At 40.3% G+C, this 26,728-nt stretch overlaps 2 protein-coding genes across 3 annotated transcripts in view; one reads left to right on the forward strand and one right to left on the reverse strand.

Moving 5' to 3' along the window:
• Positions 1–5,826: 5,826 nt before the first annotated feature.
• Positions 5,827–23,267, reverse strand: PGPEP1L (pyroglutamyl-peptidase I like). 2 transcript variants are annotated; one of them, XM_075159852.1, is made up of 6 exons: positions 22,807–23,267; positions 19,086–19,951; positions 16,391–16,443; positions 9,587–9,703; positions 8,859–9,088; positions 5,827–7,882 (listed from the first exon to the last, which is right to left on the reverse strand). In XM_075159852.1, exons 2-6 carry the CDS (start codon positions 19,117–19,119, stop codon positions 7,714–7,716), a joined length of 603 nt encoding a protein of 200 aa, XP_075015953.1. In that variant the 5' UTR covers positions 19,120–19,951; positions 22,807–23,267; the 3' UTR covers positions 5,827–7,713. The 2 variants fall into 2 exon arrangements, with proteins under 2 accessions (XP_075015953.1, XP_075015954.1); XM_075159853.1 differs by lacking the exon at positions 22,807–23,267 and having other exon boundaries at positions 19,086–20,615.
• Positions 23,268–24,229: 962 nt separating this feature from the next.
• LOC142086626 (protein FAM169B-like) overlaps positions 24,230–26,728 on the forward strand; it is a 39,619-nt gene continuing 37,120 nt past the window's right edge. The window contains exon 1 of the mRNA XM_075159854.1: positions 24,230–24,269. Within this exon, the coding sequence (XP_075015955.1) occupies positions 24,236–24,269 (34 nt within the window). The 5' untranslated portion in view covers positions 24,230–24,235. The remainder of the gene's footprint in view (positions 24,270–26,728) is intronic.

A 26,728-nucleotide genomic window follows, 5' to 3' on the forward strand; every position in this document is an offset into this window, starting at 1 on the left:
ACATTGTCTTTTGTGTCACTTTTATAACTTTTTTACGGTTCAGATACTCATCTATATGTCTGTACAGAAAAAAGCTGCTATTTTTTTTGTTCTTTATCTTTGTGGATTTAATCTATGAAAACCTTCAGGTCTGCCCTCCTTCCCTTCCCTTCCCTCCCACTTCAACAAATTTTCTTATGCTTTGTACTATAGTGTGTAACTCTTACTTCCTCCTTCCCAGTAACTGATACCTTTCATATGATTTGCCATGAGCTGTTTTATGCCTTTTTATAAATACATTTCCTCTTTTTTTTTTCTTTTTTTTTTTCCTCTCCATTAGTTGTTTTATAACATCTTGGCTGTGTGGGCTACAGGGCTTTTGAGGGGGACATGGAGAAAGAAGGGACACCCCACACGGAAACACTCTAGCAGTGCTGTGGTGTGGTGTTTTTAAATCCCGGTTTTCCTTCCTTCCCACTAACCTCTGCCCAGACAGCATGCGAGTCTCTTACAGTGCAAGGCATGATACAAACTCAGGTCAGAAAAAAAGGTTAAATATTTAGTACATTCTTGTTCAGTGTTTATATTCATTGTTGTACAAGGGTCCTACCCCTCCTTCCCTCCCCGCTTGTTTTGGTTGTGGCACACATCCACCCACCCATCCCCACACACACTCCCCACACAGACACACATATGTGGGGTTTTTTGTTTTGTTTTTTTTTTATTATTATTTTTTGGGTACAACAGCAGACACCAGGCTTTTGGGTCACCGATTTTTAAAAAGACTCTTTTAACCCTTCCACCCTGTGAAGAAGAGCTATACCGGTTGCAGCTGGTGATGCCAGGCATTCTTAGGGTGGCCATTGAACACCTGGCTCCAGCAAACCCCAGCTCTTTGCCTTCCTAACGAGGACGCCCTCACGGGGGGCACCCTGGGCTGCACTTCGCACCCCTGGTGAAAAAAAACCAACCAACCCAAACCAAAACAAACCCACCATGCCATTTCCATGGGGCTGGGTGGAAAGCATGTAGCTGGGGCCAGTGGCTTGGCTAGCAAACAGTTAAGCGTTGGCAGCTATGGAAACCTGTACAAGTACAAGCTTGTTGCTTAAATCATAGACCAAACCTCAGAACAAAAGAAAATGAGTAAGCTTGTTTGTTCAGTTGCAGAAGCCTTGGTGAAAGGGGAAGGAGGGGGCCATCAGAAAGTCTACAACCAAGGAGTCATACCAGTTGCTCATCTTACGTTAGTTACAGCATCGAAGCCTTTGTTTAGCACTGATCCAACCAAATGATGGCAGTGAAGAGGTGGTTCTGGGATGGAAATGTTGAAATCTTTTGAGTAAGAACAAAGAATTAAAATATACTGATTGCTAGTTTTGACTGGAGATTTTAAAAAGTTTGTAGTGCTTTTTGCTTGTGTAGTTTAGGTCCCATTATCTTCTCTTGCCTCTGTCCCATAGTTATTTTTCCCTTTTAAAAATGAAAAAGACAAAAAAGTTAATTAAGAAGGTATTCTATGTAGGATTTTTTATTTATTTTTGTGATATCAGTTTAAATCACTGTAGAGATGCCCCATAATAAATTTAAATACTGAGATAAGGGTTTTTGAGTATGACAGGGGGACAGTTTTTGATTTTTTTTTCAAACATTTATCTACCTCACTCTTATTTTTTTTTATATGTGTGTATATACAAAAAATACATCTCACATTTCTCAGCAGCCAATAAATGCCGTTGATACTGGTAACCTCTCACTCCATATACCACATGCTCTAGGTTCTGGAGGGGAACAGTCACTGCCTGTCACAAAGGGTCACTTCAGAATATTTGCCTCAATTCCAAGGAGTTTCTCCAATTTTTTGGTTCAGATACATGATTGTGAGGAGAAATCCAAGAGTTGTCTGACTTAGGGTGACCATTCTTTTGGGAAACACGAAGGCTTTTTAATGTGCTGTCATGGCAGTCCTCAGGTCAGCAACAAAACGCTGCGTGTTTAGATGAACAGAGACGTAGCTGATGCGATACGAGGACTTCCAGTGTATGAGTATTTGGTGAAATCTGTTACAGAAATCAATTGTTTACAGTGTTTGAAGGTCCAGAGGAATTGCTAGAGTAAGGGGAATGGTCTTTCTGTTTGCCCTGTAGAATGGGCTAAGTCATTCCTGCTAGTTTTCCCGCAGATGCCACAAGCACCAAAAAGACGTTTGGCTGAATCCGCACCTAAAAATAACTGGCTTGTACAGCGATAGCATTGCTTTCTTGACCAAAAAAACAGTGGAAGAAACCTGTTACAGGCTGCCCGATGATACTACTACATCGAGTTTACAGCTTTGGATCTTTGCTGCTTCTGTTTGATGAGAGCACTGACTTTTTTTCAAAACTAACATTGAATTGATTTCTTTTAACGTGCCAGTAAAAATTCAGTTCCCTTTTCTTCCCCCGTTTATATGCTTCGTAACTGTGGATTCTGATGGACCAGCCATCAAATTTTAACTGCCCTCTGACAGCGTATTACTGGTTTACAAGCACACAGGACTAACACGAGCTTGCCATCAACTTGATGTATAATGTTTCTCTTTTTCCAGCTCTGGCAGCTGTTCGTGCAGGTGTTGGTTGTGGTATCTGAATAATGTGGTGCTTGGCTACTCCGAGTGTACGCGGCCTCTCGAGTACGCAGTGCTGTGGTTAAGTACTACAGAGTTTGTCTTTGGAGGGAGCGTTTCTCTCTAGCCCTGAGAAACCAGCAAAATTTGAAGTTTTTACTGTGTTGTTTTGGGTTTCCATTTTTTATTAGGTTCCAGTGACCTTTTGGTGCAGTGGCTGTTCCCCTCTCTTGCACATATTGATTACCACAACTGGAGATCCTCAGATCTTTCAGCTGGCTAGGAGGGTTTTGTTAAAACTGTCCAAGTTACTGGTTTCTATAATTGTATGTAGGTGGTTTTAAAATGCATTAGGAAGAAACACTAATGACGTAGCACCCATCATGATAAACATTTCAAAAAGCACTTCAGTAGAAGACAGTCACGTGACATCACGTACGCGTGCGTGATGACAGTCAGCTCTCCTGGACCAAACCACCTTCATGATACCATTGCGTTCTGTGTTTGCAATTCAAGCTTAATTCCTTTTTTGTTCTGTTCGTTTCCATAGCTTTTTTTTGTTGTGTTCTGTGCATTTTGAATAGCTTTATTCACATGGGTTTTTCATGCAGACTTCCCTTGGACAGTAAATCAAGTTGTTTGTGCATGTGAACAACTGAGAATTAATGTTGGCTTGATAGAGTCATAATATGGTTTGTAATGTTATTCTTCCCTGAGACCACTGGCTTGTCTGGTATGGAAAATTTATTTAGAACTTCAGCTATGTTTGAATAAAGTTAAAGTAATCCAATTTGTTTATAAATTAAAAACAAAAGCCCACCCAGCCCTGAAAACCAGCATTTTGACAAATGGTACCAAGATGTTTGAATGCAGTAGGATAACAAATTGGCATCACTGCGGGGAGCAGGCGGCTTTGGTTTTAGCGCTCGGCCGCTGTTCTCACCTGACTCCATTTAAAAGCTGCTCGGTGGCACAGAAGGTGGTTTGGTTACAAAGGAATGTGGCTCCTACGTAACGCGCGGTACTGAGTAAGGTGCTCTTCTGGGGGAGCGATAAACTAGATGCAGAAGCCGAGCGCGATGGAAAGCGCGAGGCCAGCCTGTGTGCACCAAGGCTTTCTCGGCGTGATGCCTCTGCTCTTTAAAGCTGGTTCTAAGCGATGTATGATTCTAGGCGTGTTCGCACTGATGCTCCTCTTGGTCTTTAAAAACAAAGGAAAGAAAGCCCAGTTTGCCCAGGACGACTGGTCACCAGATGGAACTGCTGTCAGGTCCTCTGGGAACTGCTTAGGGGTGTTCGGTACAATCTGAGTCTAAGTGAACAACACTCCTATTGTTGGTATAACTCCATACATATATATCTATATATACATATAGATATCTGCATATGTATATCTATAATATAGATATATATATTTAAACCCTTTTCATTCCATTAGTACAAGTAACACTTGTTTCCTGTTATTCTTATTTTGTTTGTCAACTGTGTATTTAATCACTGGGCTGAACAACAGTGGAGGAAGGTGCAAGGGATCCACTCCTTACTAACCAGTGATAAAAGCCAGATATTGCAACTTAACCCACGAGTAGTTGTGCAGACAAGAATTTAAGAATGATGCGTAGAAACAACACTAGTGGCCAGGGGTGCTGAAGATACAGAACTATAAACAGGCAGGAGGGCGTCAGAGGATGCCTCGGTTCAGAAACTGGTTGCTCAGAGACGACGAACGGAGCGCAGCCAGGTAAATCAGAATTGAGAAACGTTTGCGTGGAGACACGTGAAAACAAAGGATCTGGGAATGGGTATTTACAAAGACACAGGCTTGGCAGAAGGTTGAGGTAGTTTCCTGAGCTTGGTATGTGGGACAGCATCAGAGCTCAGGTATCACAATTCTGATCGTTGGTACTTGTAAATAAACCTCTGGACTTTCCAGCTGGAGTGGTAGCTTCATTGCCAGGAGTTTAACGGTTGTTATCATCGGTCCGTGTGAACCAGTCTCAACTTACAGTTGGTCTGTTTTGCAAGTACCTTAAGACTATCACTAGTTTGTGTGTGTGCATATGCGTGTGTGTGCGCTCATCTTTTCTTTTCTGTATGTGTTTCGTTGATTAGTAATCCATTAGCATTTTCAATAGGGCTTTAAGTCCAGTAGATTACGGGTAGTCAGTTGACGAAGATCTGGTTTACAAGAACTAATTAAATGTTTCATTGCATTTTGTAAGTACATAGAATAATTTTATAAAATGTTTGTAGTTTATAAATGCCTAAAATATAATTTAAGGGCACTTTTCTGTGTCTGTGTATGGGTGTGTCTGTATGTGATCAGTTTTTTTTGATGGTACCAGTTTACTAGCTAGCTTTACAATATGCCAAAAAGGATCGCTAACTTGTCCAATTCACAGCGTGTCCCTCTCCCCCTACCCGCCCAAGCTTCGTGTCCCAGTATCCAGCGAGTGAATAAAGGAGTTGGGGAAATGTTCTGTATCTTCAGTATCCTGGTCTTCCAGAGCCCTCTGGTTGGGGTGGGATCATCTTAGCTGGTCATTTCACTTTACTGTCTAGGGCAGTTAACTTAATGGATTACAAGAACCTCACTGGTCGGGGAAACAGAACGGGTTTTGCTGCTACCCAGTCTCCCTTGTGCTGTTCAGTACCTGCTTTATGGTGGCCACGTGGCGTGAAGGATGCGACTGCGTAAGAGCAAGAAGGAAGACGGTTTTCATAATTACTATTGAAGAACTATTTGCAGGTTTCTTACCACTTTAGAAGTTTGTATGCAGCCTCTAAGGATGCTGAGCGCCATTTGAAGCTTTGTTGAAATGAGCAAGGCAGGGTCCCTATTTATTTTTATTTAAGAATATTGAAGATCCCTTCCCTCTCACCCCCCCCCAGAATTGACTAACCACGTTGCTGAAGGGTTCTGATGATTTAGATACTGTTTAAAAATCAGCTCTTCTGTTTTCTGAACCAGTGAGGTTTGAGATGAAAGGATTGGCCAGAGTTTGTCTACCTCTGGGACAAAAACAAAACGAGAAAGTGCTAAGGAATGGATGCAGTTGCAAATACAACATTTTCCAATTTTTCTTGTTTAAATTTTTTTAAGAGGAAATTAAACAATAACATGGCCAATTTATTACATAAAAAGACTTGCTGTGTATAAATTATTCCTAAAGAAATTCCTGTGTTTATATTAAAATGAATCAGTAGATAAAAAAAAATTTCAAAATGTTTTTGTATATTCTGTTGTAAGAATTTATTCCTGTTATTGCGATATACTCGGGATTCTTTACATTATGAAAAGAAGAAACTTTGTCTATTTTGAATGGCTGAAGCTAAGGCTCCTTTAGTTTCTCTTACTCTGCTTTTTTCTAGTAGTTTCAGTACTACATGATTTAAGTTAAATAAAAGAATTCTGTATGCATTTGCCTGTTTCTGAATTTGTTGCTCCTTATGCGAAGCAAGTACAGGTTAGAAAACTCAAGAGTAAATCTGTGTTTTTCTTCTGCCCTTTTCGGCTGCGTTTAATTGAGCTACTCTGGATAAATCTTAGTAGAGATCAGTATTGCCATTATGTTGTGGTGAAATCAAAAATATTTTCATCCTGTGACACTGAGGTTGCGGAACCTTTCTCGATGGGCCTTTGAGTCCTGTTTTGCAGTAGATGGTTCCCTTGAAATAAGGTAAGGTTTTTTATTTATTTATTTGAAAAAAAAAATGCTTATTTACCCTTACAGCAGTCCATAGATGAGGCATTCCGCCATCCAGCCTGTGGGTATTGGTTTTCTGTAATGGTCATTGGAAGAGACAGTGGTAAGAAAACTAGGATTATCTTGGCATTTCCAGTTTCTCTGACTCTTGTCATCAGAATGTTGACTGAAATAAGGCACGATGGTGGCCCAAAGCTTCATCAGCTGTCCGTGCCGTTAGGTTTGTCTGTTGTCCTTTTTACTGGCGTGATGCTTGAGGCTTTTGTTTCCCTGGAGAGGTCCCAGGTGTGCACATGAAGCTGCTGCTGTCCTGTTCTAGTGACTGTTTTTGAAAAATACCTGCTAATTTTATATCATCCTTGTCTGTCATGGTACCAGCAAGATTATGAAGGAGAACATGCGTTGACATTCCCTGTGTGCTGAAGGGGAGGTGCTGTACACTCGGTCATAGCCAGGCTTCATGGCGCAGTCCTTCTGTACATGCCTTGTGTGAGACGTGGAGGAGCCTGGCTCAGCGGGGGGGAGCACAGAAGTGATCCGTCACTGTCCCATTCCAAGGTCCTGTTTTGTAAGTACCGTAACGCACCACAGCGCAGCGCTTCAACGATTGCCTTTCTTCGGACAAGTTAGCTTGTTGATTTTGATGTATAAGTCCCTGAATAGCCGTGACCTGTTCTACTGAAAGACTTGTTTTGTGCCGTGCTCTGCAGAAGGAGTACAGTGTTTTCCCTTGGGACAGGCACTGGGCATTTGGGGTAAGGGGTTTTTGGGCAGTTGAAACCCGCATTACTAATAGCATTACAGTTCCTGCTGGATTCTGGCGTGGTGGTTACTTTCGTTCAAGTCACCCTGGATCAGCCCATTTCTGATACGGAAACCAGCATTTAGAGCAGGTCACTAAGAGGTAATTATAAAACTTCACATAACAGGCTCCCTGCGTGTGTTTTGTTTTCCCCCATATTTACATTTTTTATGTGGGCACTTCGTATGGCTGAACTCTCTCTCTGGACTTGGACGGGAGCTGAGGGGGACCTCTGTTACATCCATCCAATGCTGAATGTCCTTATGGCTGTAAGCATCCATCTTGGTTCAGCAGGTCTCTATTAAATGTCTCTCTAACCATCAGAACTAGGATTAAGCATCTGAAATGTTTTAAGTCCAGTTTCACGCTTTCTTAAATCTGAAGCAACCTTAGCATTGTTAGCAATACAGACTGCCTATCATTTGTTTTTTCTCTCAAGCTTTTTACACCAGAGAGATCTAAACAGTTGTTTGGGTTTTGTAAGGAAATTTCACTGAAAATAACATGGAATATAAAATCCTTTATGTAAGGTTTTTAAATAATCTTTAGATTTGCTTCATTTAAGAGAGCAAGGAATTGCATTCTAAGAAATCCTCATTTTTTTTCTTATATGATCCATCTTACTCTCTTTCTTCCCCACACTGTTTTAACATTTCTAAGATAATTGTCTGTAATGCTTTTCCTAGAAAGTCTGCTGTTACCGATCTGGATAATGGAGGCACATGGATGAAAGCTGCTCTTCCATTGCCATAATACAGAGAAGTGTAGTAGGTGTAATCACAGATGTACCTGCAAAATTAAGAACAAAACAAAACCAGAAACCTGAATTAAGGAACAGTAAACTTTGATTAAATTTAAATATTCTTTAAGTAGCCAAACCAGATCTGGTTTATGAAATTATTAAAAACATATTTGCTTAGTGAATAAAGGAAATGCTGAAATAAACCAAGTTTGAGAAGCAAATGTTCCTTATCTGATGGTTTGGTTTCTCAGACACCCACCCAGAAGGAACTTTAAATAAAAAAAATCACAAGACGTGCATTCTTTTCTCGGCTTCTATAAGTTATGTGGGATGGGAAAGGTAACGCAGCCTACTGGAACTACAACCATGTAATGCAGTTTTTTGTGCAAGTCATACGATCTCGCCATCTTCAGGGTTTTTTCTCCTTATCACCTTACCTTTTAAATTGCAGGTGCAAATCCTGAAATTAAAGGCCAAAATTAGCTGAATTTTATTTTTTAAAAATGAGATCATTTTCTGTTTTCTGTGTGGTTTTTTTTTCTTTAAAATGAAGTCTAGCGTAGTAGAAAATTGCTTCAGGAGTACTGAAACACATAATGAGATCACAGACATAATTCTAAAGGTACCTGTAATTGCTCTGTTCTTCAGTGTATGTATTTACATTTTGTATCCCTCCCAGTTGGGAAAAATAGATTAAAATCTGCTACTAGTCAGTATTGCTTTCAGACTCTCTTAATAGCTCAGGTTTACTGGGGTTGTTAATCACAGGGTGTGCTATGTTGAAACTTGTTTCTTTTGGAATTTACAAATCCATGGAAAAATATCTACTGGCTGTAGTTTTTCATGAAGGCTGCTTTACATAAAATTTAGATTTATCCCAATTTCATACTTGTGCCCCTCTGAAGACTTTACTTGAAAATTATTTTTGTTGGAGGAAAAGTCATTGCAAAGATTCTTCAAGGTTAAACGAGCTGATTGAGTTACTTCTGCTTTTAATGTGAGACCCCAATATGCAATGTTTACCTTCCCGCATCTCTGGAAAAGATTATATCAATCCCTTCCACGGAAATGTTTTTCCAGAGAGTCTTCATATTAATTGTAGATTCAATCTTTTCCGGGCCATCTAGCATGCAACAGCCACCTTCTGGGTGAAAACCACAAGCATCCATCTCTTGGTAGCCTTTGTTCTTCCCACACTGCTCGAGGATGATGATTGCTTTGGCGGATGAAGCCAGCCCAACGTGAACAGTAAGCTGTTTTTTCCCACCAGAGTGAATAACAGGAAATTAAAAATGAGACCTGTTTTTTAAAAACATGTAATGGTGCCAAGCATTATGTGAAATACTAACTTCAAGGTAGGGAGTCTTGCTGTAGCTCATGCCTAAAGAAAACTTTGATAAGAGATTAAAAAATGAGAACAAAATTATGCTTCAGTTTGTTTTTGTTGTGTCTAGTCAGCTCAGGACTTCAGAGCTGTGGTACCTTTTTTTGCAATTCATGGTGGATTTTTTTGTTTCCCTTGTTCAGTGCGCAGTTACGCTGTTTAAATGGCACGGGGTTAAAACAGCATGCTAATTATTGCGTGCTCCGAATTTCAGTTTGAAACCTTTATCGCAGTTTTAATAGTCACTTTCTGGAGTTGTCTGATGCACATACTGTGCAGTACTTTTGGAGATCTTTTTGAAGCTCCGCTCAGAATGATAATATTCATAAATGAAGGGGAAAAATTATGTAACTTTCTAATTACTCACCACTGGCTGAAGAGTTGTCCATATTGTGAAGATGTGTTCCTTTGCTTTTTGGTAAACCACCGGCAGCTGCATGATACGGAGATCTATGTTTTTACCAAGGCCTCTCTTGGACAGCTCCTGTGTTTACAAAAAAACCACCATGGACTTGTAAGAGCGCTGGATTTCTCAGTGTGATAAAGAAATGAGACTGATCCAACTGAGAAAACGTAGAAAGAGCAATGTAATGCTGTCTGAGCCCACGGTTCCTAAACACCGGTCTGCAGTGAGATTCAGTTGTCTTGTGGCAGCTCTCCCTTTTTTGACCGAACAAGACTGAAATGCGCTAACCAATTTCCTAATGTCACGTCCGTGTTGAGCCATTGTTGTGTTTTCCAATGGGTGGGAGTGGTTATTGCTTAGGGACTGGTCCATGGGGAACCATGAAATACAGGATCTCTCAGAAAGGGTCTGGACTTGAAAGCACCTAAGTAGGCTCTGGTATTCCTCTCAAAAATCTAGTAGATAAACCTGCACTATCAAGAGACGCCAATGAGGGAGAATTCACATTAGCTGTCCGCTCAAGTGACGCGTGATCTGCTGGCTTGAACTGGTTCAGGTAAGCGCTGCTGGAGGTGACAGTCAACATCAGGAAGGTCACATTTAGAATGGGTTTAATTTCTGTTTTGGTCTAGAATATGGTCCCCTAGTAAAAGGAAATGTCACGTATTGGGATGCTATTTCTCTGTCATTTACGTAGACTTGGAAGTTCCACATGGGACATTTTCCCAAAGGAAACAAAAATTATGGCCAGGATTGAGGTGAAAAACAAAGGCGCCCTTCAAAGCAGCAGATGGGCCAGATGGTTGGAAGATGGTCTGGAGAATAAATGTCATGTGGAAATGACTTGAAATTATTTTGTCAGTGGAATAGGGCTAACGAACATGGCATAAGCCTCCAAGGAGAAGGTGGGCTGCTGCAATGGCAGGATGCAGAAGGAATGCATCTGAGGTAGAAAGCTTTGTCCAGAAAAGTAAAACGGTCGTTGAAAATCCCTGTTGCATTTGAGTAGACCACTACCAAAGGAGGGTACAGATGAAGTTTCTAAGCAGGGGCGTAGGCAAAAAGTCAGCAGCAGAGGTATGTGATTAGCCCGAGAAACCTGTAACTTTTTATTAAATGTCATTGTCTTCTCAAGCTTTCATTTCTCACTAAGGATTCTCGTGCGGATGAGGCCCACAGTTCTAAGCCGTGCTAACTGGGAAATTTGCCCTTCAACACTGGCTTCCTATATAAACTGTTCCAATTTTCTTGTCAGCGGAAACATTGATTAGCTGTGCTCAATAAACTATTTGACACAAGCAAGGAAACAATGCCTGCAGGGAAGTAAACACATTTAGAGAACAGTGCCGGTCTTTTTTCCTCTGGGCGCTGACAGTCTTTGAGAGGCCATTGCATCATCTTGCTTAAGAATGCTGTACTGTGTCTTAGCTTCCAAAAAAGAAAACCCCAGCTGGTTCACAATTAGCATTTTCTTCTCTAAAGCATCTTTAATTTTAACATCTAATGAGATTCTTCCTTTTTAACAGTAAGGCTTGGAGGACTCAACTACCCGTAACTTTGGTACAGAATGTGGAGGCCCAAAGTAAGTTCTTAGGCTGTTCTCCTCTCGTGCTCTCTGGACTGACATTCTGTTGTCACCATTTGTCATGAGAGAAAGACGCAGAAATACTTTTGTGCAGGACAAAACTGGAACCTGGCCAATAGCAAAGGGCTGAGAATTTGTGTCAAGGGAAGATAGTTCGCTATGTCCTAAGCAATTTCAGCATGTTGTCAATAAAGTGTATTACTTTGTTGTCTAAGAATCCTAACTATGGGCTTATACCCCATTAGACCAGATGTTGTGCAAACATGGAGCAAAAAAAAAAAAGGTTGTCTCAGCCAAGTCTCAGCCTTAACCAAAACCATTTTTGCATTTAAGGTGAGAGACTGAGGATGGTTAGAGGAGGATGACTGCATCTGGAAACTAGAGCTCACACTGGTGAGTTAATTCAGTGAACAAGTGCCTGTCTTTTGTAGTTGAGACAGCAAAGGAAACTTCAAAGGAGGACAAAAGTTTTGGAGGACTTTTTTGTGGGAGAAGTGGTTGAAAAGAAAGCGTGAAGATTCTTTGTTGGGAAGTTTTTCTAAAAGGGAAATGAAATCCAGCATTATCAGCTGATGACCTTGAGTTCTTGGTGAGCTGTCACAGTCCCAGCCCGCTGGAGTAATGGCCCGTGGTGTTACACAGCCCTCCCCAAAGAGAAGTCATTTGCACAGAACAGTTGTGCTCAGATGCGGTGGTTAACACGGGGCGTTAGAAGCATCTTGAACTTTAAGAAAACCAGAAGATTTCACTGAGTTTGCCTGAGTTTTCACTGACTTGCGTTGCTGGGGAGGGGGCAGGGGGCTGCATGTGTTAATTTTGTGAACCTCATTCAAAAAGGCTTGTGTTGGTGCGGAAAGAAAACCAGAAGTTATCAGCTGACCCAGTCAGTCTGCAAGTATGTTGCAAGCAAAGATTTTTTGTTTGATTGTTGGGTGGGTTTTCGTTTTTGGTTGTTTTTTTTTTTTTTTTTTTTTAATCCTGCAGATACCTTTTTAAAGCTTTAGGGATGTAAGAAAGTTCCAGAAGAGAAATGAAGGAACTAAATAGCAATGTCGTCTTAGTTTCATAGATGATGAAACTGCAGCAGAGAGGGAGAGAGACAGAGAAATTAAATGACAAATTTCTAAAGACCACATGGTCAGTGGCAGGATGAAAAACTGCACTTGGAGATCTGATCCTCGTCTCCTGAGAGCAAAGATAGTTCCCAGAAGCAGTTGGAAATGTGACCTGTTCTTTGCTCTAACAGTTTAATTTCTATGAATGTTGTCACTCAACTTACATTTGTGTTCAATTAACTGGGGACTTTGACCTTGATGGTAGACTGCCCTGATAGGTTATTTAGCTGCCAAGTGCCAGACAGGAGTTTCTGGAGGAGACACAGAAACAGGGTCAGATCAAGGGTTATTAGGTGGAAACATCAATCTGTAATATGGAATAAATAATTCAGGGGATCTGGGATTCTGAGGGTCCCATGTGGTGCTGAAGAACTAACACATCGTGGCAACTCAATGTGATCTGTCAGCAAATGTGGAGTAAATACTTGGTGGTGTTTTCCTTTAGAGAGAATGTCCTGCACTTCAAGAGTTAAAAGTGCTGCTAGCGGAGCTTTCGTGCATATTTTAGGAGGCTATTTCAGGTGAATGGAGTTATGAGAACCATGAAAAACTTAGTGAGACAGGTTTCTAAAAGAGAAGCTGTCTTTCTAGTCCTAGACAACCATGTTGGGCCATGTGACAGTGCCTGTAAAAGCTCTGAAGCTTTTCTCAACGACCCTGAATTGACAGGTTCACCTGTACTTTCAGATCCATTTGACTATCCTTCTCCCTGAACACTGGAGGGGTACTTGCTGAGGAACGAGAACTCCGTGGATGCAATGCTGATGAGTGCCTTCTGTGCGAGTCATCTCGTGCTGTGATGAGAACTTGGGTTCATGCAAAAACAGGGTACTCCTCACATTCCTGGAAAATTATATTTTCATATTATAAAACAGGCAATGTGGGACAATGCACTGCTACATAGTATCAGTAAGAAATCCAAGAATTCAGAACAAATACTCTTTCTAAACCAGCAGAAATAGAGATTTGGAGAGTTTTATTAACATTTATCATCCGATTCTGGGGATTTCGGAAAATGGAAATTGGCTTATTCACCAAAAAGGTAGTAGTAAATAGTTAATTTGTAAGAGAAACAATATCACACAACCATTTTTCTGAGTGCCCAATGAGGGCATAGAAGGGATGCAACTATTGGAATGGGCTGTGTGCTCACTGGATCAATCTCAGCAAGACTGATCTTGCTACAGCAAGAAGAGAGGTTCAGGAAAATGGCGATCCCATCAGCAAGGCAGAGTGCAACAGCATCTTACAGAAAAGCTGGTAACAAGGATCTTAAGGAAGTAGTTGTGCGTGAGAGCAAGTATTGTGCACAAAAGTGAAGCCATTGCTCTTTGGCAAAGACTCCATTTCAAAAAGCATGGAGGGCAAGGCTATGCTTTGAGAATTAGGACCCTGGGACTCCTGTTACATGTATTTTTACAGAATTTTGGGTGCTTTCGATGTGAAGACTTTCTTCTGGGATGTGAACTCTTAAAATGACATGTATCAGCGTTACAACATCACTGAGGCTGCCATGGTATCCAGGCTCTTGATAAGAATCCAGTTCATTTTGAGGTAGTAATTAGGATAGTTCTGGATAATGCTACAAAGGCAATAAGCCTGAGCAATCATGGCCAGTAGCTCTGGTTGGCTGCTCAGTACTTTCTTGAGGATGACTTTGAGTGTACTCTTGCTTGGTTCTCGGAAAAGAGACTCGGCAGGAGGGCTTTATGTCACTTTAGTGATTCATGCGGGAACCCCAAAGCCAATACAGGATTACTTCCAGATGTAAATACTTAATTTTGCTATTTTTAATATATGTGCATAAGCTTCCTGAAGACCATAGCACTACTTATGCGAACAAGGCCAATGGAACAATACCATGAGATTGCTATTTAGTGTGGAGAAGCCTATCAACATTCAAAGTACTTCCAGATTTGCAGCACATTTCCCTGAATTGTCTGGATTAACCACCTTTGCCAGGGAATAGGAAACCTAAGCAGCATCCCCAGTATCAATAAAATTAATTCCACACAGAGGGTGTCACATCAGAGGGAAATGGATTTGTTCTCCTCCATACACAAGGACTGACATCTGTTTCATTATGGAATGCTGTAGCTGTTGTTAAATAACTTCCTGGCGTAGCCAGCACATGGCATTGTTAGAGAAAACCCATCTCATTGGTGCGTTTTCGCTCTAGGCTGTTTTGCTTGCAGATAAAGAACATGTTTTATTTTCAGCCAGAAGAGGAAGATCTTGCACCCAAAATTAGAACCAATAGGAATCAGGAAATAATGAGCAAGAACATTGTCAACTGACAAATATTTGTGGTTTAGGGCACACGTCAAGTTGGAGTTAAGATAATTTATTGGTCTCCTGTGATGACTGGTGTGTGGAAAGGTATCACAGAAGTATTTTTGTTTCTTGTTAGCCTACAGGGATAACATCCCTCATGACTTTGAGTGGGTAATAGATTTATTCTCCCAAACACCAAGCTGCAGTCAGCATTCTTCACCCAACAAAACAAAAATAGAAAAATATGTATAGGTTGGTAGGGTTGCTAGCTTTGGTCTTTGGAAAAAGGTACTAGCTCCTTGTTTTTCAGTTGTTGTGGCTTGACTGCTCTTCATTTTCAAGACAGATCTTCAGTAGCTGAAGCTTCAGAAGCTTGTAATACGGTTATAGTCCTGTAGAGTCATCATCTTTCTATCACTACTAATACTTTCTTATAGCTACCTTTTTCATTTCAGTGTCCTGAAGAATTAAATATTTATGGGCTTATTTCAGTCTCCCTAATAGAACATAGTCCCCTCAGTTTGTTTTATGTGTCTTGCTTTCCATTTTTACCAGTATATCTGTTGTTTCTTGCAGATATTGGACCAATCTTCCAATTCAGTTTTTGCTACCTTGACTGTTCCCCAACTAGTTTCAGATTTCATTGTTAACCTTCTTTCTACCTTGGAATTGCTAAGAACTTGTGTGAAAGACCCTCCCAAAATAACTCTGTTCATAAATACCTTATGAGAGCAACTGAACTCAAGGAAAAGCCATTGTCTGTTCTAGAGAGAATGAATGAGCCTTGCATGTGACTTTTACACATGCTCAGCAAATCTCTGCAGCTGTTCCTACTGTTTGAACATATATACTATGACCTTTCACACTTTAGATTGAGGTAGAGTACTAAAGTACCAAACCAGTAAATTATTTCATTGTAGCAGACATACTCTTACATACAATGGTTGGGTATTTATTTTGTAAGACATATTTAAAGAAAGAATTTATGTTATTGTTAAAACTTAGATATTATTTTAAAAACAAGCGATCCTATTCCTGAAAAATAATCTACTTGTGGAAATTTTTGGTGTGTCCCAAGAAATGTGGGTTCACACAAACAATAATTTGAAAATAAACAATTGTAACATAAAAGTTTATGCTGAAAGCCAAGTATCCAACCATGTCTCTGTATCACTCAGCTAAATTTGTTCTAATACACATACTTAGGAAATAAGCAGTAATTTTCAAGACTCCGTTTAGACATGTTACTGCTAGTCAAGGTGTATGGAGGGGAAAGATCTGAATGACCTTGTTTTCAATTTTAACTGTAGACTTCACTGTCATTTGAAAGTGGAAGCCAAAGCTGAGATGTGAAAACATACTTAGAATCGGCCTGCTTTTGGTCTTGTGTTCCTGAAGTAGGCAGTAAGAACTCCAATAGGAGTTCTTGTATGAGAAGGAAATCGCCTCACACAGACATGGTAAGATGAGTTGTGGTATGAGATGATCCGTTTACTGAAGACAGAGATAACCTGTGGTGTATGCGTTAGTTGTAGAGAAGGCACCTTGGGTAAAAAATATCCTTTTTAAAAACCAAGAATAATATTTTGAAAAGTGCTTAAATAGCACACACACACACAAATCTTGCAAATAAAATAATGTTTCACTTCTTAATTATCGTCTTTCTTCCATGTTGGGAGTCTGCTCCATGAGGCACAATTCTGTTTAATGAGTCATGAGAAATAACTTTCTTGAAGGGAATGGAAAGCCTGAAAACAGCTTCACTCCCTTTTTTTTTTTTTTTATGCTTACCTTCACTGCTTCCCAGCTAGAATTAACCAGGTGTTGTCTAAAGGGACCAAAACCTGAAATGAAAGAAAGGTGCTTTTAACCTATGCTTACTCTGCAATTGTAGATTAGGTGCCAACATGTATGCACATGCATATTTGTTCATCTTCATATTTTTCATTATGGAAGTTGAGTTTTTTTAGATAGGATTTAGCCTTTATAGCACTTAAAGGAATAGTATTTTCATGTTTTATATGCACTGATATAAGAACTAATCCTGAAATCTTCATTCATGTCCAGGCTTACTTATGAGATAACCTTAACTGAAGCTGGTAAATGTACTGGAGCCAATAGGACAGATGATGTAAATGATGATTTTGGGAAAGGATCATCAACCACAGAAATACCACTACTAAAAGATCTGGTGTTAAATACTCCCAGGTCACAGTCAACGCACCATTCTCATTGTTAAAGCTCATGAAGATGAAGATATGCATATTTAATGAAAATGTTTGAAAGAGTAAAATTTGATTTAATTTATAATTTTTTTTTAATCTCAAGTAATGAAAACTTAAGTGTTCTGTCAGGGAAAGTGTGTTTTTTGTGGTGCTGGGCAAAATTTCTTCCTTTACTTTTTCCCCACAGAAGAAGAGAGGATGAAAAGGAAAAGGACTCTTTGAATCCTAAGTACTACATTTAATTTTATGCATCCTTTTTTGTGAAAGACTTTTTTAAGTAAAAAGGAAAAAAACTCTTTTTGAGCTAGATGGGCATTTTGTCATGAAAAAGTTTGATGGAAAACTCCCACTATCTTTATTAATCTCAATTACTGTTCTCAGTCCAGAGTGTTGCCAAGTCTTAGATACTGGGTGGCAGGAAAACAAGTTTGTGAAATGGTTTTAATGCTATAACTCTTAAATATTTAAAAATTCTTAAATGGACAAATAAATACTTGACAGCATATGATTGCTATTTTGCACAGTGAAAGGTACTTGTATGTGGGGACAATTAAGCTTAAATGCAGGCTTATGACAGCTTAATTAATGCTAGACTTTAAGCATTTCTTGATTTGTTAATACTTATTTCGTAACTGCTCAATCTTTTCTCTTTAACATTATGAAAAGTCTGATGGTGCTAATATTTTTGACAATGTTTTCCCCAGGTTTAAGTTTGTACTATGGGGAGGGAACAGAGGAAATAGTACTCATTTCACATTAACAGGGAACATAAAATCTCACTAGTCCCACTCCGCTTTCAGAGCAAAATTAGGGTGACACCTACTCCATTTTGAAGCTGTAATTGTTGTGCATGTTTGTGTACCTGTGTATGCAGAACTGTAGAATTACAGTAAAGTTATTAAATAGCTCACAATGAAATACATGCATCTCAGTGGTGGCCTAAGAAAACTACTGCTTCAGATAAAATTGTTCTATGAAAAGAAATCACTAAATGTAAGAGAGTTTTACAGTACTGAAATACCTGCAACAACCTGGAGAGCTAACTGGCTGAATATTATTAGGCACTATATAATAAACTGGGCTCACTGCCAGTGGGTTTATATTATGAACAGGGAAAATGTGACAGAAGCGTGCTGTGATAATCTCTGTAATAGTTTAAAGATGCACCTGTGCCTTTAACAGGACACACTACTCTAAAACCACTTGAACAAGTAGATTTCTGCACCTAAATGGCTATCTAAGGGGAGGAAAAAACTAATAAGGTGCTAAAAAGTGTGCCCATCAAGGGTATGTGCCATAAATATCATAGGAGAGAACCAGATTGTCAGCCTTTGAAGAAATTACCAAATACCTCTTGCTCTATTCTGCACGCCTGTCCAGTTAAACTGCAGTTATGTCTAGAGCAAGCCAAACTAGTTCTGCCCATCTTGCAGCTATTAAAAAAAAAAAAAGTGTTTAATTGAAAACAGCAAGATGCAAATCTCTTTGATGTAGCTTCAACCTCATTCCTATGTCCTCAGATGACCTGCAGTGGAAAATTATCCAGCAACTCACATGTCAAGATTGCCTTGCAATGATTGCCTTTAGATGAGCCAGTGGCAACAAGAGGAATAGCAAGTAGCAACATTCCTTAAGAGCTTTAACCTTTTAAAGCTCAGAAGTCTCTAGCTGGTGGTTCTGCCACTGTGATTCAGCAGTAGTTACAGCCAGCAAGAGAAACTCCAAATTTGGTCCCTTGTGCTGCATGTTCGGGCATGCTCCTTTGGTATACGTAAATTTAATGGTCTAGTTCAGCAGTGATGAGGCAGCATCTCTGGTTTAAATCTCCCTTACCTTGCCATGAAACTGAGACTCTGAAACTTGCCATGTGTTGTTCTAATTCTGGACACTGACTATGTGACATTGTGATGCAACCTGGTTTTCTTGCTTCAGAGCTCCTTTTGGGTAAGCTTTATCTAATACTAGCCTGCACTGCCTTGAGCTATGTGGTTTGGATCAGAGAGAATGTCAACAAAGATTAAAACATGGAGAGAATGAACAACAAACCAAACTGGATTGCAGTAAAGAGGGCAGACTGCAGTCTGTTTCCTCTGACATGCATCTGACTTTCTTAGGAAGGCACAGCAGCAAGTTTGTTCCATTTGGAATTGTTAGTATGACCATTTGCTACTGTTTTTCCCTCCAGGGAACTGTTTACGACAAAGATCAAGCATGTGTGCATACCATCTCTAGCTAAAAGAAGAATAAAATAAAAATCTTACCAGTTACAACCACTGTGTTGGAATTTGAATCCATGAAATCTATGCTCCAGAAGGTGAAATCTTGTTGTCTTTCAGTTCCAAACAGTATTATAATTCATGTATCTGTGGCAAACTTCTTCACTTGGGGCACCTTTTTTTTTCTTCTAACTCTGATGTGTCTGGATTCACATGACAGGGATGATTTGTGATTCATGTAACATTCAAAGCAAAAATTGTTACGTCTCTGTATTAAAGATAGAAGTCTGACTGACCAGCTGACTGAGTGGGACTGCCCCAAGCTTCTTTTCCTTTCCTCAGGCATGCAATAGTATTTAGGAAGAACAGAAAAAGCTTAAAGAAACTTCTTGCAAAATATCCAGCAATATTTTTCAACAGAAACCTGTTTACGTTCAAGTAAACAGAAAATTAATTGAATCAGTTTTATTATATCTCTGTGGATATTCTATTTTTAGCACAGTTGTAATTCACTTTAATCATGAGGAATGACTTAACTACAAAAACATATCTGTCCATTTCCCTGTTCTTAGACTTTTTCTTACTGACTGAAAAAACTCAGGGGTAACTTTGCTGTTCCTCTTCATAGCAGTTATCTAATTTACTAATCTTGATCTTTATCTTATGCTCTTTATAAAAAAGTCCAAGCACCTTACACTTTTAAAACCAAACACCAATAGGAAAATGTGTGTATTTGTTAAACCAAAACATTTACTCAGTAATATCCTTGAATAGGCAACATGTTGAAAAAAATCTCCCTCCAACTTGCAAGGTCAAGGAACTCTAGAAGCTGGGTTATAGCTTGCTGAAACTGGCGAGTTTAATTGCTGGTCTGTCTTCATTAAACTGAAGCATGAGAACCAATAGGGGACCTGAAATCAAAACATATGCACATTGTCACTGCCCAAAACAAAAGCATATGAAAGTCCTCTTGGGCATTATAACTATGTGGGCAGAGGGTTTCGCTGGATCTTGTTTTGAGTAGGAAGTGTATGTGTGTGCGTGTGAGAGAGAGAGAGAGGGAGGGGAGAAATATGCTAAGAATAGAAAGCCACTATATAATCTCAAGAGAGCTGGTAATTGTGAGACCTTAAGGAAAAAAAATCTCTGAAGAAATCTCTTGGATTGGGTGGTGGCTGAATGAGGTTTGGAGCTATGAGCTGTGTCTGTCATTTAAATCGTCCTGTGCTGAGATACAAAGAAATTTGTGGATTCTTTTAAATAAAAAGACCCTGATTCCACCATCCATTTCTTCCCCTAATACAACTTGCAAAACTAACTTTTGCTAGCCACTGAGGCCGAAGAAGCAGCTAATGCAGTAAACACAGAACTCTCTGCAGCTTTAAATAAGGCAAAATCTGCCACTGACATCAATGAATTACATTTAAAATTCTACAGTCTTTCATTCTCCTATGTCAATTAAGATTTTTATCAAGTAACTTTTCTGTGTGACCAGTTAGTAAAACTCTTCCTATGATACTGAACAGGAACATGACATACCAGTCTTCTCATAGTTATTTCTGATTTGTGATAGATATTATCAATTAAAAACAAAAAAAAATCTAAGTACAGGGTGGTCTAATGAACAAAGCATGGAATAAAGGAAGATTTAAGGTCTATGGCTGCTTAATTAATTTCTTCCATGAGAAATTATGTGTTTTGTTTGGGATATTATAGCTGCTTTATAGATAGAGATGAAGGGTATTGCTTGAATGCTGTAAAATACTAGGTATTTTATTAGATATTCTTGCATAGTGTAGATATAAGTCTATTAGATCCATGCACTCTGAAACAACTGATATTATCTGTTTGAACTGTAGTACTAGTTTTCAAAGTTTTCACAACTGGCAAAAGAAAGTAGAAAAAATATAGACCAAGGAAGATTATTTCACTAATCCTTTATGAAGAAGCTGATAGAAATTTGCAGGGGAAAAAACCCCAAGACAATTTTTAATGACTCATCAATCAAGTATTGTGTTCAACAGTTAAGTTAATCCCTTTCTATAAGTAGAGGTTTGCTGATTTGGTAGTCTGAGACCTTTCCAGTGTTGTTATATGCTTTTGCAAGTGTGGGAGGAATGCTAGTAGTTTGAATAAACCAGGAATCTGAAGTGCACTGAAATTCATTTTTGCACTGATTTAATTAACTGCTTCTGTTCCTAAGCTTTATGTGCATGGTAGTATACTTGGAGGAATAATGCATGTATTGCAGCTGCATTACATTTCTGTAACAAGCAGAAAATAAAGGATATGGTAGTTCAAAAAAGAATAACAAAATCTTCTAAGTTCTACTGAGAATTTTATTCAGAAATGAAACCTTTTCTTTCCCCTAACATTTCTTCAGCTGAAGTCGAAGCTACTCTTGAAAATTTTGTGAAAGTATAATTGTAGTTTTAATATGAGCACTCACATGTGTGTATGTGCCCGCAACAATAGATACCCAAGTCACTGGATATTTGAGGTCTGTGCAAATTAATCTTCCCATCCATAATTAAGAAACCAAGCCCTAGATGTTTGAAGGCAAGTCACAGACACAGCTGACTCAGTTAAACACTGGTTGTTTTTCTTCTTGCTATACACAAATGTGATTGACATGGCACTCATCTTGAGGTAAGGAAGAAATGGAAGCAACTCAACTATGAAAGCCCTGGTTATCACCTTGAATATTTTTCTGTACAGTTGTCTGATACATTTAAAAATTATTTGAACTGCTGAGTAAGAGAAAAATATATTTTCTGCAAATGCATTCTGACCACATTGCAGAACTGCCAGAACATTGCTCGAATAGCTTTTGAGTACTGATTGTAACAAGAATTGAATATGGCCCTTCATTTAGAAACAGCTCTTTAATTTTTATCTCTTTTATTATTACTTAGATATAGATTTTTTTATTTCTTGTTATTGGCAGGCACTGACCAATGTTTTAAACTGTTAAGTGGAAGTATTTAATATATTCCAATTTTTATCTCAGCTGTTCAACATTTAATGAGAGGAGGGAGAAAGCAAGCTGTTATGCTATTTAACATTAAACTATGATGGGACTTTAAATTTCAAGATCTAACACACTATATTTCTTTTCCATTCTAATAAAAACAAATGATCCTCAGGAAAGACCAAAACTGGTCTTTAGGTAGATGGAATGCAATGTCACAAAAAGAGAGCTGACAAACATTTCAGTGTAAAGCTCACTGTTCCCTGTGGACCAATGCTTCTTTTATAACAAACTCCATAGAAATGGTAAATGGAAAAATGTAATGGCAATTTCACTTACCTTTTTTTTGGATAGAAAGTGTTATATATTTTATGTTGTTGCCTTACTTATATTAGTTCTTCTGCAGTTGATACCATTGGTATATACTCAGTGCTTAGCAATAATGGAAAAAATTGAAATTGTATATAATTTAAATATGGCCAAGCTGTTGGATGGCTGTTATAATTTCAGTTCTGGTCATCTTGCAGTATTAGGAAAAACTAACTGCTGTGTATGGACAGATTTTTTAAATTTTATTTTTAATTGTTTATAATAGTTTAATGCAGGGAGAAAGTACTTTCGCAGGAGAGCATGCAACTCACGATCTATGGGTTGCTTTTGTTCAGGTGTCATTTACCATGCACAAAGAGACTCTGCAAGCAGGATACACACAATGTAAGTAATTATTTATCAGCTAATATGCAAAATAGATAGCTAAGACTAACAGATTACTAAACTAAACAGTAATATGCTTACCACTACTGATAAGAAACCTGATGACTCTTAGCTGGCCAGGATGTTTTCAATACGCTGGGGAAAGTTGGTCTCTGCCATTTGTTGGTGTGGTCTGATCCTCAGCATTACTGAGTTATCTTCACGTTTGCTGCTTTTCTATCTTTTCTCTTGAATCTTTCACCAGCTAACTACTGTCATCCCAACAACAGCGCTTCTGTGACTTTACCTTGTTGTCTTTCATGGCTTTAGCTCATGTACTTTCTCATAGCTTAACAATTTTCTCAGTAAAACTTGGGCAAGGTCACACGCTGCATGAAACTAGGCCAAACCTCTGGGCTGAGTGTGACATGGGGAGTGGTGGAAGGTACAAAGCTTCAAGTGATGATGAGAACGTGCTGAAATCCACTGATGTGCTCTAAAGTGTGGTTGGGTGACAGCTGCTTTTTTGAGACCATCATTGTATGGGCTGAGATTGCTTTGTCCTGTTGAGGAAAGAAAATACAAATCTACTTCAGTATGTGTTTTAAACCGTTTGCAAGTGGGAGCAACCTTAGGGAGTTTTTGGTCACTGTGCTGGCAGGCAATAGAGTATGCAACAATAATGCGAAGCACTCTGGACACTGAAACCTTGTCTCCAGGTCACAGCGGTGTTCCCGGATGGTGTAAGTGCAAAGGTAAGTTTGTTTCTGTGCAAACATACTGTTATTTTCATGTACTTTTCTCTTCAGGTCTTTTATTTGATACTTGTGACTGCTATTTTAGAAATAATTAAGCGATCGTACACTCGCAGTAGGAAGGCTCCCAGGAGTCAACACGTGGATTCTACTTTCTATTTTTGACAACTGTGTGTTCATTTTAATCTCTGTACCTCAATTTTACAGCTTGTAATAATGAACAGCAGGCTGCTTGCCTAGGTTTTCCAAAAGCCTCTTTCACATCGACAACGATGACTGCAGAATGGCTGAAGAATGCTACAAAAATGCCACTTTTGTACTTATTTTCCCTCGTAAACCTTCTTCCTCTGCCACCCGACTTAAAGAAACTGCTTTGTCATTCTGGGCCTTTTAAATGAAGACTTTGGAAGTTGCGTTCGGAGTTTTGCAAGTTAAGACGCTGGCACTCGCCTTAGGCCGGGCTTGCCGGTGGAGGACGCGGGCTGCCCCCTCAGCCTGCGGCCGCCCTGCCGGGAGCTTGCAGCCAGCCTCTCCTCGCCTCTCCAGCCTCCGCTCCTACAGAAACGTCGCCAGACCGTTTACCGTCACCTCCCCCGTCCTTTTCTTTCCCCAGCCGCCCCCCGACCACCGCCATCCCCGCTTTTCCAGTCAGCCAAGCCCCGGCCCGCCCCTCCGGGCCCGCCCTCCACGCCTGCCCGCGCGGGACCGGCCCGCACCGCCACCCCGGCCGGGGCGGGGGCGGGCCGCGGCGGTGGGAGCCCGCCTCAGAGGAAGTGATGGAGGCCGAGGGAGGAGGAAGAGCCGCCGCTGGTAAGAGGGGAAGGAGCGCGCTCGGGAGCTCCCCCGCGGCCTGGCCTCCTCCCCCCCCTCCCCCCGCCGGCCCCTGCCCCGTCTCTCGCCTCACGGCAGCCGCCCTGCTCGCTTCGCCTTCCTCCTGCTGTTGCCCTCATGCCGGGCCGGCTGCCCACCCGCAGAGGCTGGACGGCGGTGCCTGGCTGCCGCACCGCCCGCCCGGGCTCCTCGGGGGCGCCGCCGGCGCCAGCCCGCGCCTTCTGTGAGGAGCCCGCGGCGTGTCCCCTCGCCGCGCCGAAATGGCGGGCTCCTCGCGGCACGGCGGCTGGGCTTTCCAGAAGCGGCCAAAACGCCGCCAAACACGCGGGCCTTTCCAGGAAAACTTTGCTCAGTTGCCTGCGGTCGTGACCGGGCGAGCCCCGGCTCTTCGTTGCCATGCTCCCAGCGCCCTGCTTTCACAGGGTCGCTTGAGGGAGATGGTCCAGTCCGACCCCTCCGCACAAAGCAGGGTCAACTAGAGCAGGCTGCTACAGGGTTTTTTGCCCTTTTCCCAAGCATACAGGTAACTTTTCCGGGTTTTAGGCTAGTCCAAACCTGTCCTGAAGCAGAGAGGAACTGGCCTGATGATTTCTGTCAGCTTTGGTTCAGCAGGTGATGCTGGTGAAAGGCTGATCTCCAGATGCCTGTTTCCAGTGTGAGTTTAGAGGTTTCACAGCACAGGTGCACGAGTTTGGGACTTTAATGGCTAAGCACTTGAGAACTACTAAAGAGCAGAGGGAATACTGTGTAAAAATACTTCTACATTTTTAGGCAGCATCAACAAGTGTTTACCCAAACTGAGCAAAAACATAGTTTAACAAAAGAAGCATGGTTTAACAGGGACAAAAGGAGCAGTTAACACGTTGTTTCTTGTCTACAGAAGAATAATTAGTTGGATTATTTTCATGGAGAGATGAGATATAAAAGGCTTTGTATACTTACCCTTTCTTTAAAAAGTAAAAACTTCCTTTGCTGATCATGAGCTGACTGTAGAACAAGAAATACATGGTCTCTAATGATTAATTTTTTGGAAAAAAAGCCACTTACCCCTCATCTCCTTTCAGCAGAAGTTAATTTACTGGTATTTCTGACTGTAGGCAAAGAGCTGCTCTGCCCAGCAGAGGCCAATAGAGAGAACTGAGCCATTCAGTACGTGGTGGACTTACACTGCTTTGAAATGAGCAGGCATTATGTTAGTTCCCAGATGGCAATGCTCCTAGTGCTTGGTAAAGGAGCTGATTTTAGGACAGGTGGATCTTCTGCACATGCTCCACCATGGATTTCCATGGGAGTCTGGCGTATGTAGTGTTCCTGGTTTGTATTTGACTAGGAGCACTTCCAAGAATCTCTGTTCAAGCACTTGTTTGGATAAGGGCCCATTGCATCACCTCAGTTAGCTTTTGCACTGCTTTCCCTCCTGCTCTGTTTTTATACTCTTCTTTCTTAATTTGTCACGCTAGCAGGTAAATGGAGAGAAAGTGAATTTATCTTCTGAAACGCATTTTAAGTTGCTGCCATTTATCTAAAGCACCTACTTCATCCTCTTCAGTAAAATAATGATGTTGTTCATTAGTTCCTCTAGCTGCTCATGGCTAAATGCGCCCTAGTCAGATTGCTCTATTTTTTCCCCTCCTATCAGCCACTTATGAAAGTCAAACATTTGTAATAGTGCTATTGGGTTTTTTTGGAAGACTCTCAATTCTGCTGATGTTTTTAAATAAAATATCTCTAGATGAATGGGACTTGGTTTTTCATGTCCAAGCGAACATTGTACTGGTGGGCACTTGAGTTAATGTCTACATTTTTCCCCCGACTTTTTCATTACTCTTAAATTGAGTGTTTAGAATAGTTCTTCTTCCTTCCCCTTCCTCTTTTGGAACAGATGCCATTGTTTTTAGGTATTGTCTGAGTTTTGGCTTAGTTATTTAATTGGATATACCTATGTTTAAAATAATTATGGAACAATTTGGCAATAGGTTGAGTATACAGCACGCTTTAAGAGCATTTTGGAGTCAGCCATTAGCTCTTCTTTGTGCAAATGGTGCTTTTCAGTTTATGTCGTGCTGTAATTGAGGTGCTACAACTAGGTCTTGAGCTCCGTTCCTGTAACTTTTTCATAGAGCAAGATTGCTTATACTTCCAGATTTCTAAGCCCCTTTATAGGTCCTAGGCGAACCTTACCAGAAGCAGGCCAGCTGTTGACCTAGAACTTGAGGTTCTTGTTTTAAATTCAGCCTTGTCACAAGTTCTTTTTAATTTTAGAACACTTTGAAAGTCAGATTTGTATGTGTTAACCATCTAACAGCAAGGCTAGGAAGGACGTTCAGTGAGTAAAAATGTATATACAACTCTGGAGCCTGAGAAATAGTTAATTATCGGATGAGAAACCTGTACGTCTAGTTTAACAATTGCACTAATGAAGCCTTAAATTTCCATCT

This window comes from Calonectris borealis, chromosome 11, assembly GCF_964195595.1.
Source record: "Calonectris borealis chromosome 11, bCalBor7.hap1.2, whole genome shotgun sequence".
In the NCBI taxonomy this organism is placed as follows: domain Eukaryota; kingdom Metazoa; phylum Chordata; class Aves; order Procellariiformes; family Procellariidae; genus Calonectris; species Calonectris borealis.

Excerpts from the sequence above, each read along its gene's own strand:
- PGPEP1L (XM_075159852.1), bottom strand. The coding sequence starts at position 19,119 with ATGGATTCAAATTCCAACACAGTGGTTGTAACTG. Across the intron at positions 16,444-19,085 it reads CAACACAGTGGTTGTAACTG|GTTTTGGTCCCTTTAGACAA; the intron begins GTAAGATTTTTA and ends CTTTCATTTCAG. Across the intron at positions 9,089-9,586 it reads GGACAACTCTTCAGCCAGTG|CTTACTGTTCACGTTGGGCT; the intron begins GTGAGTAATTAG and ends GGGAAAAAACAG.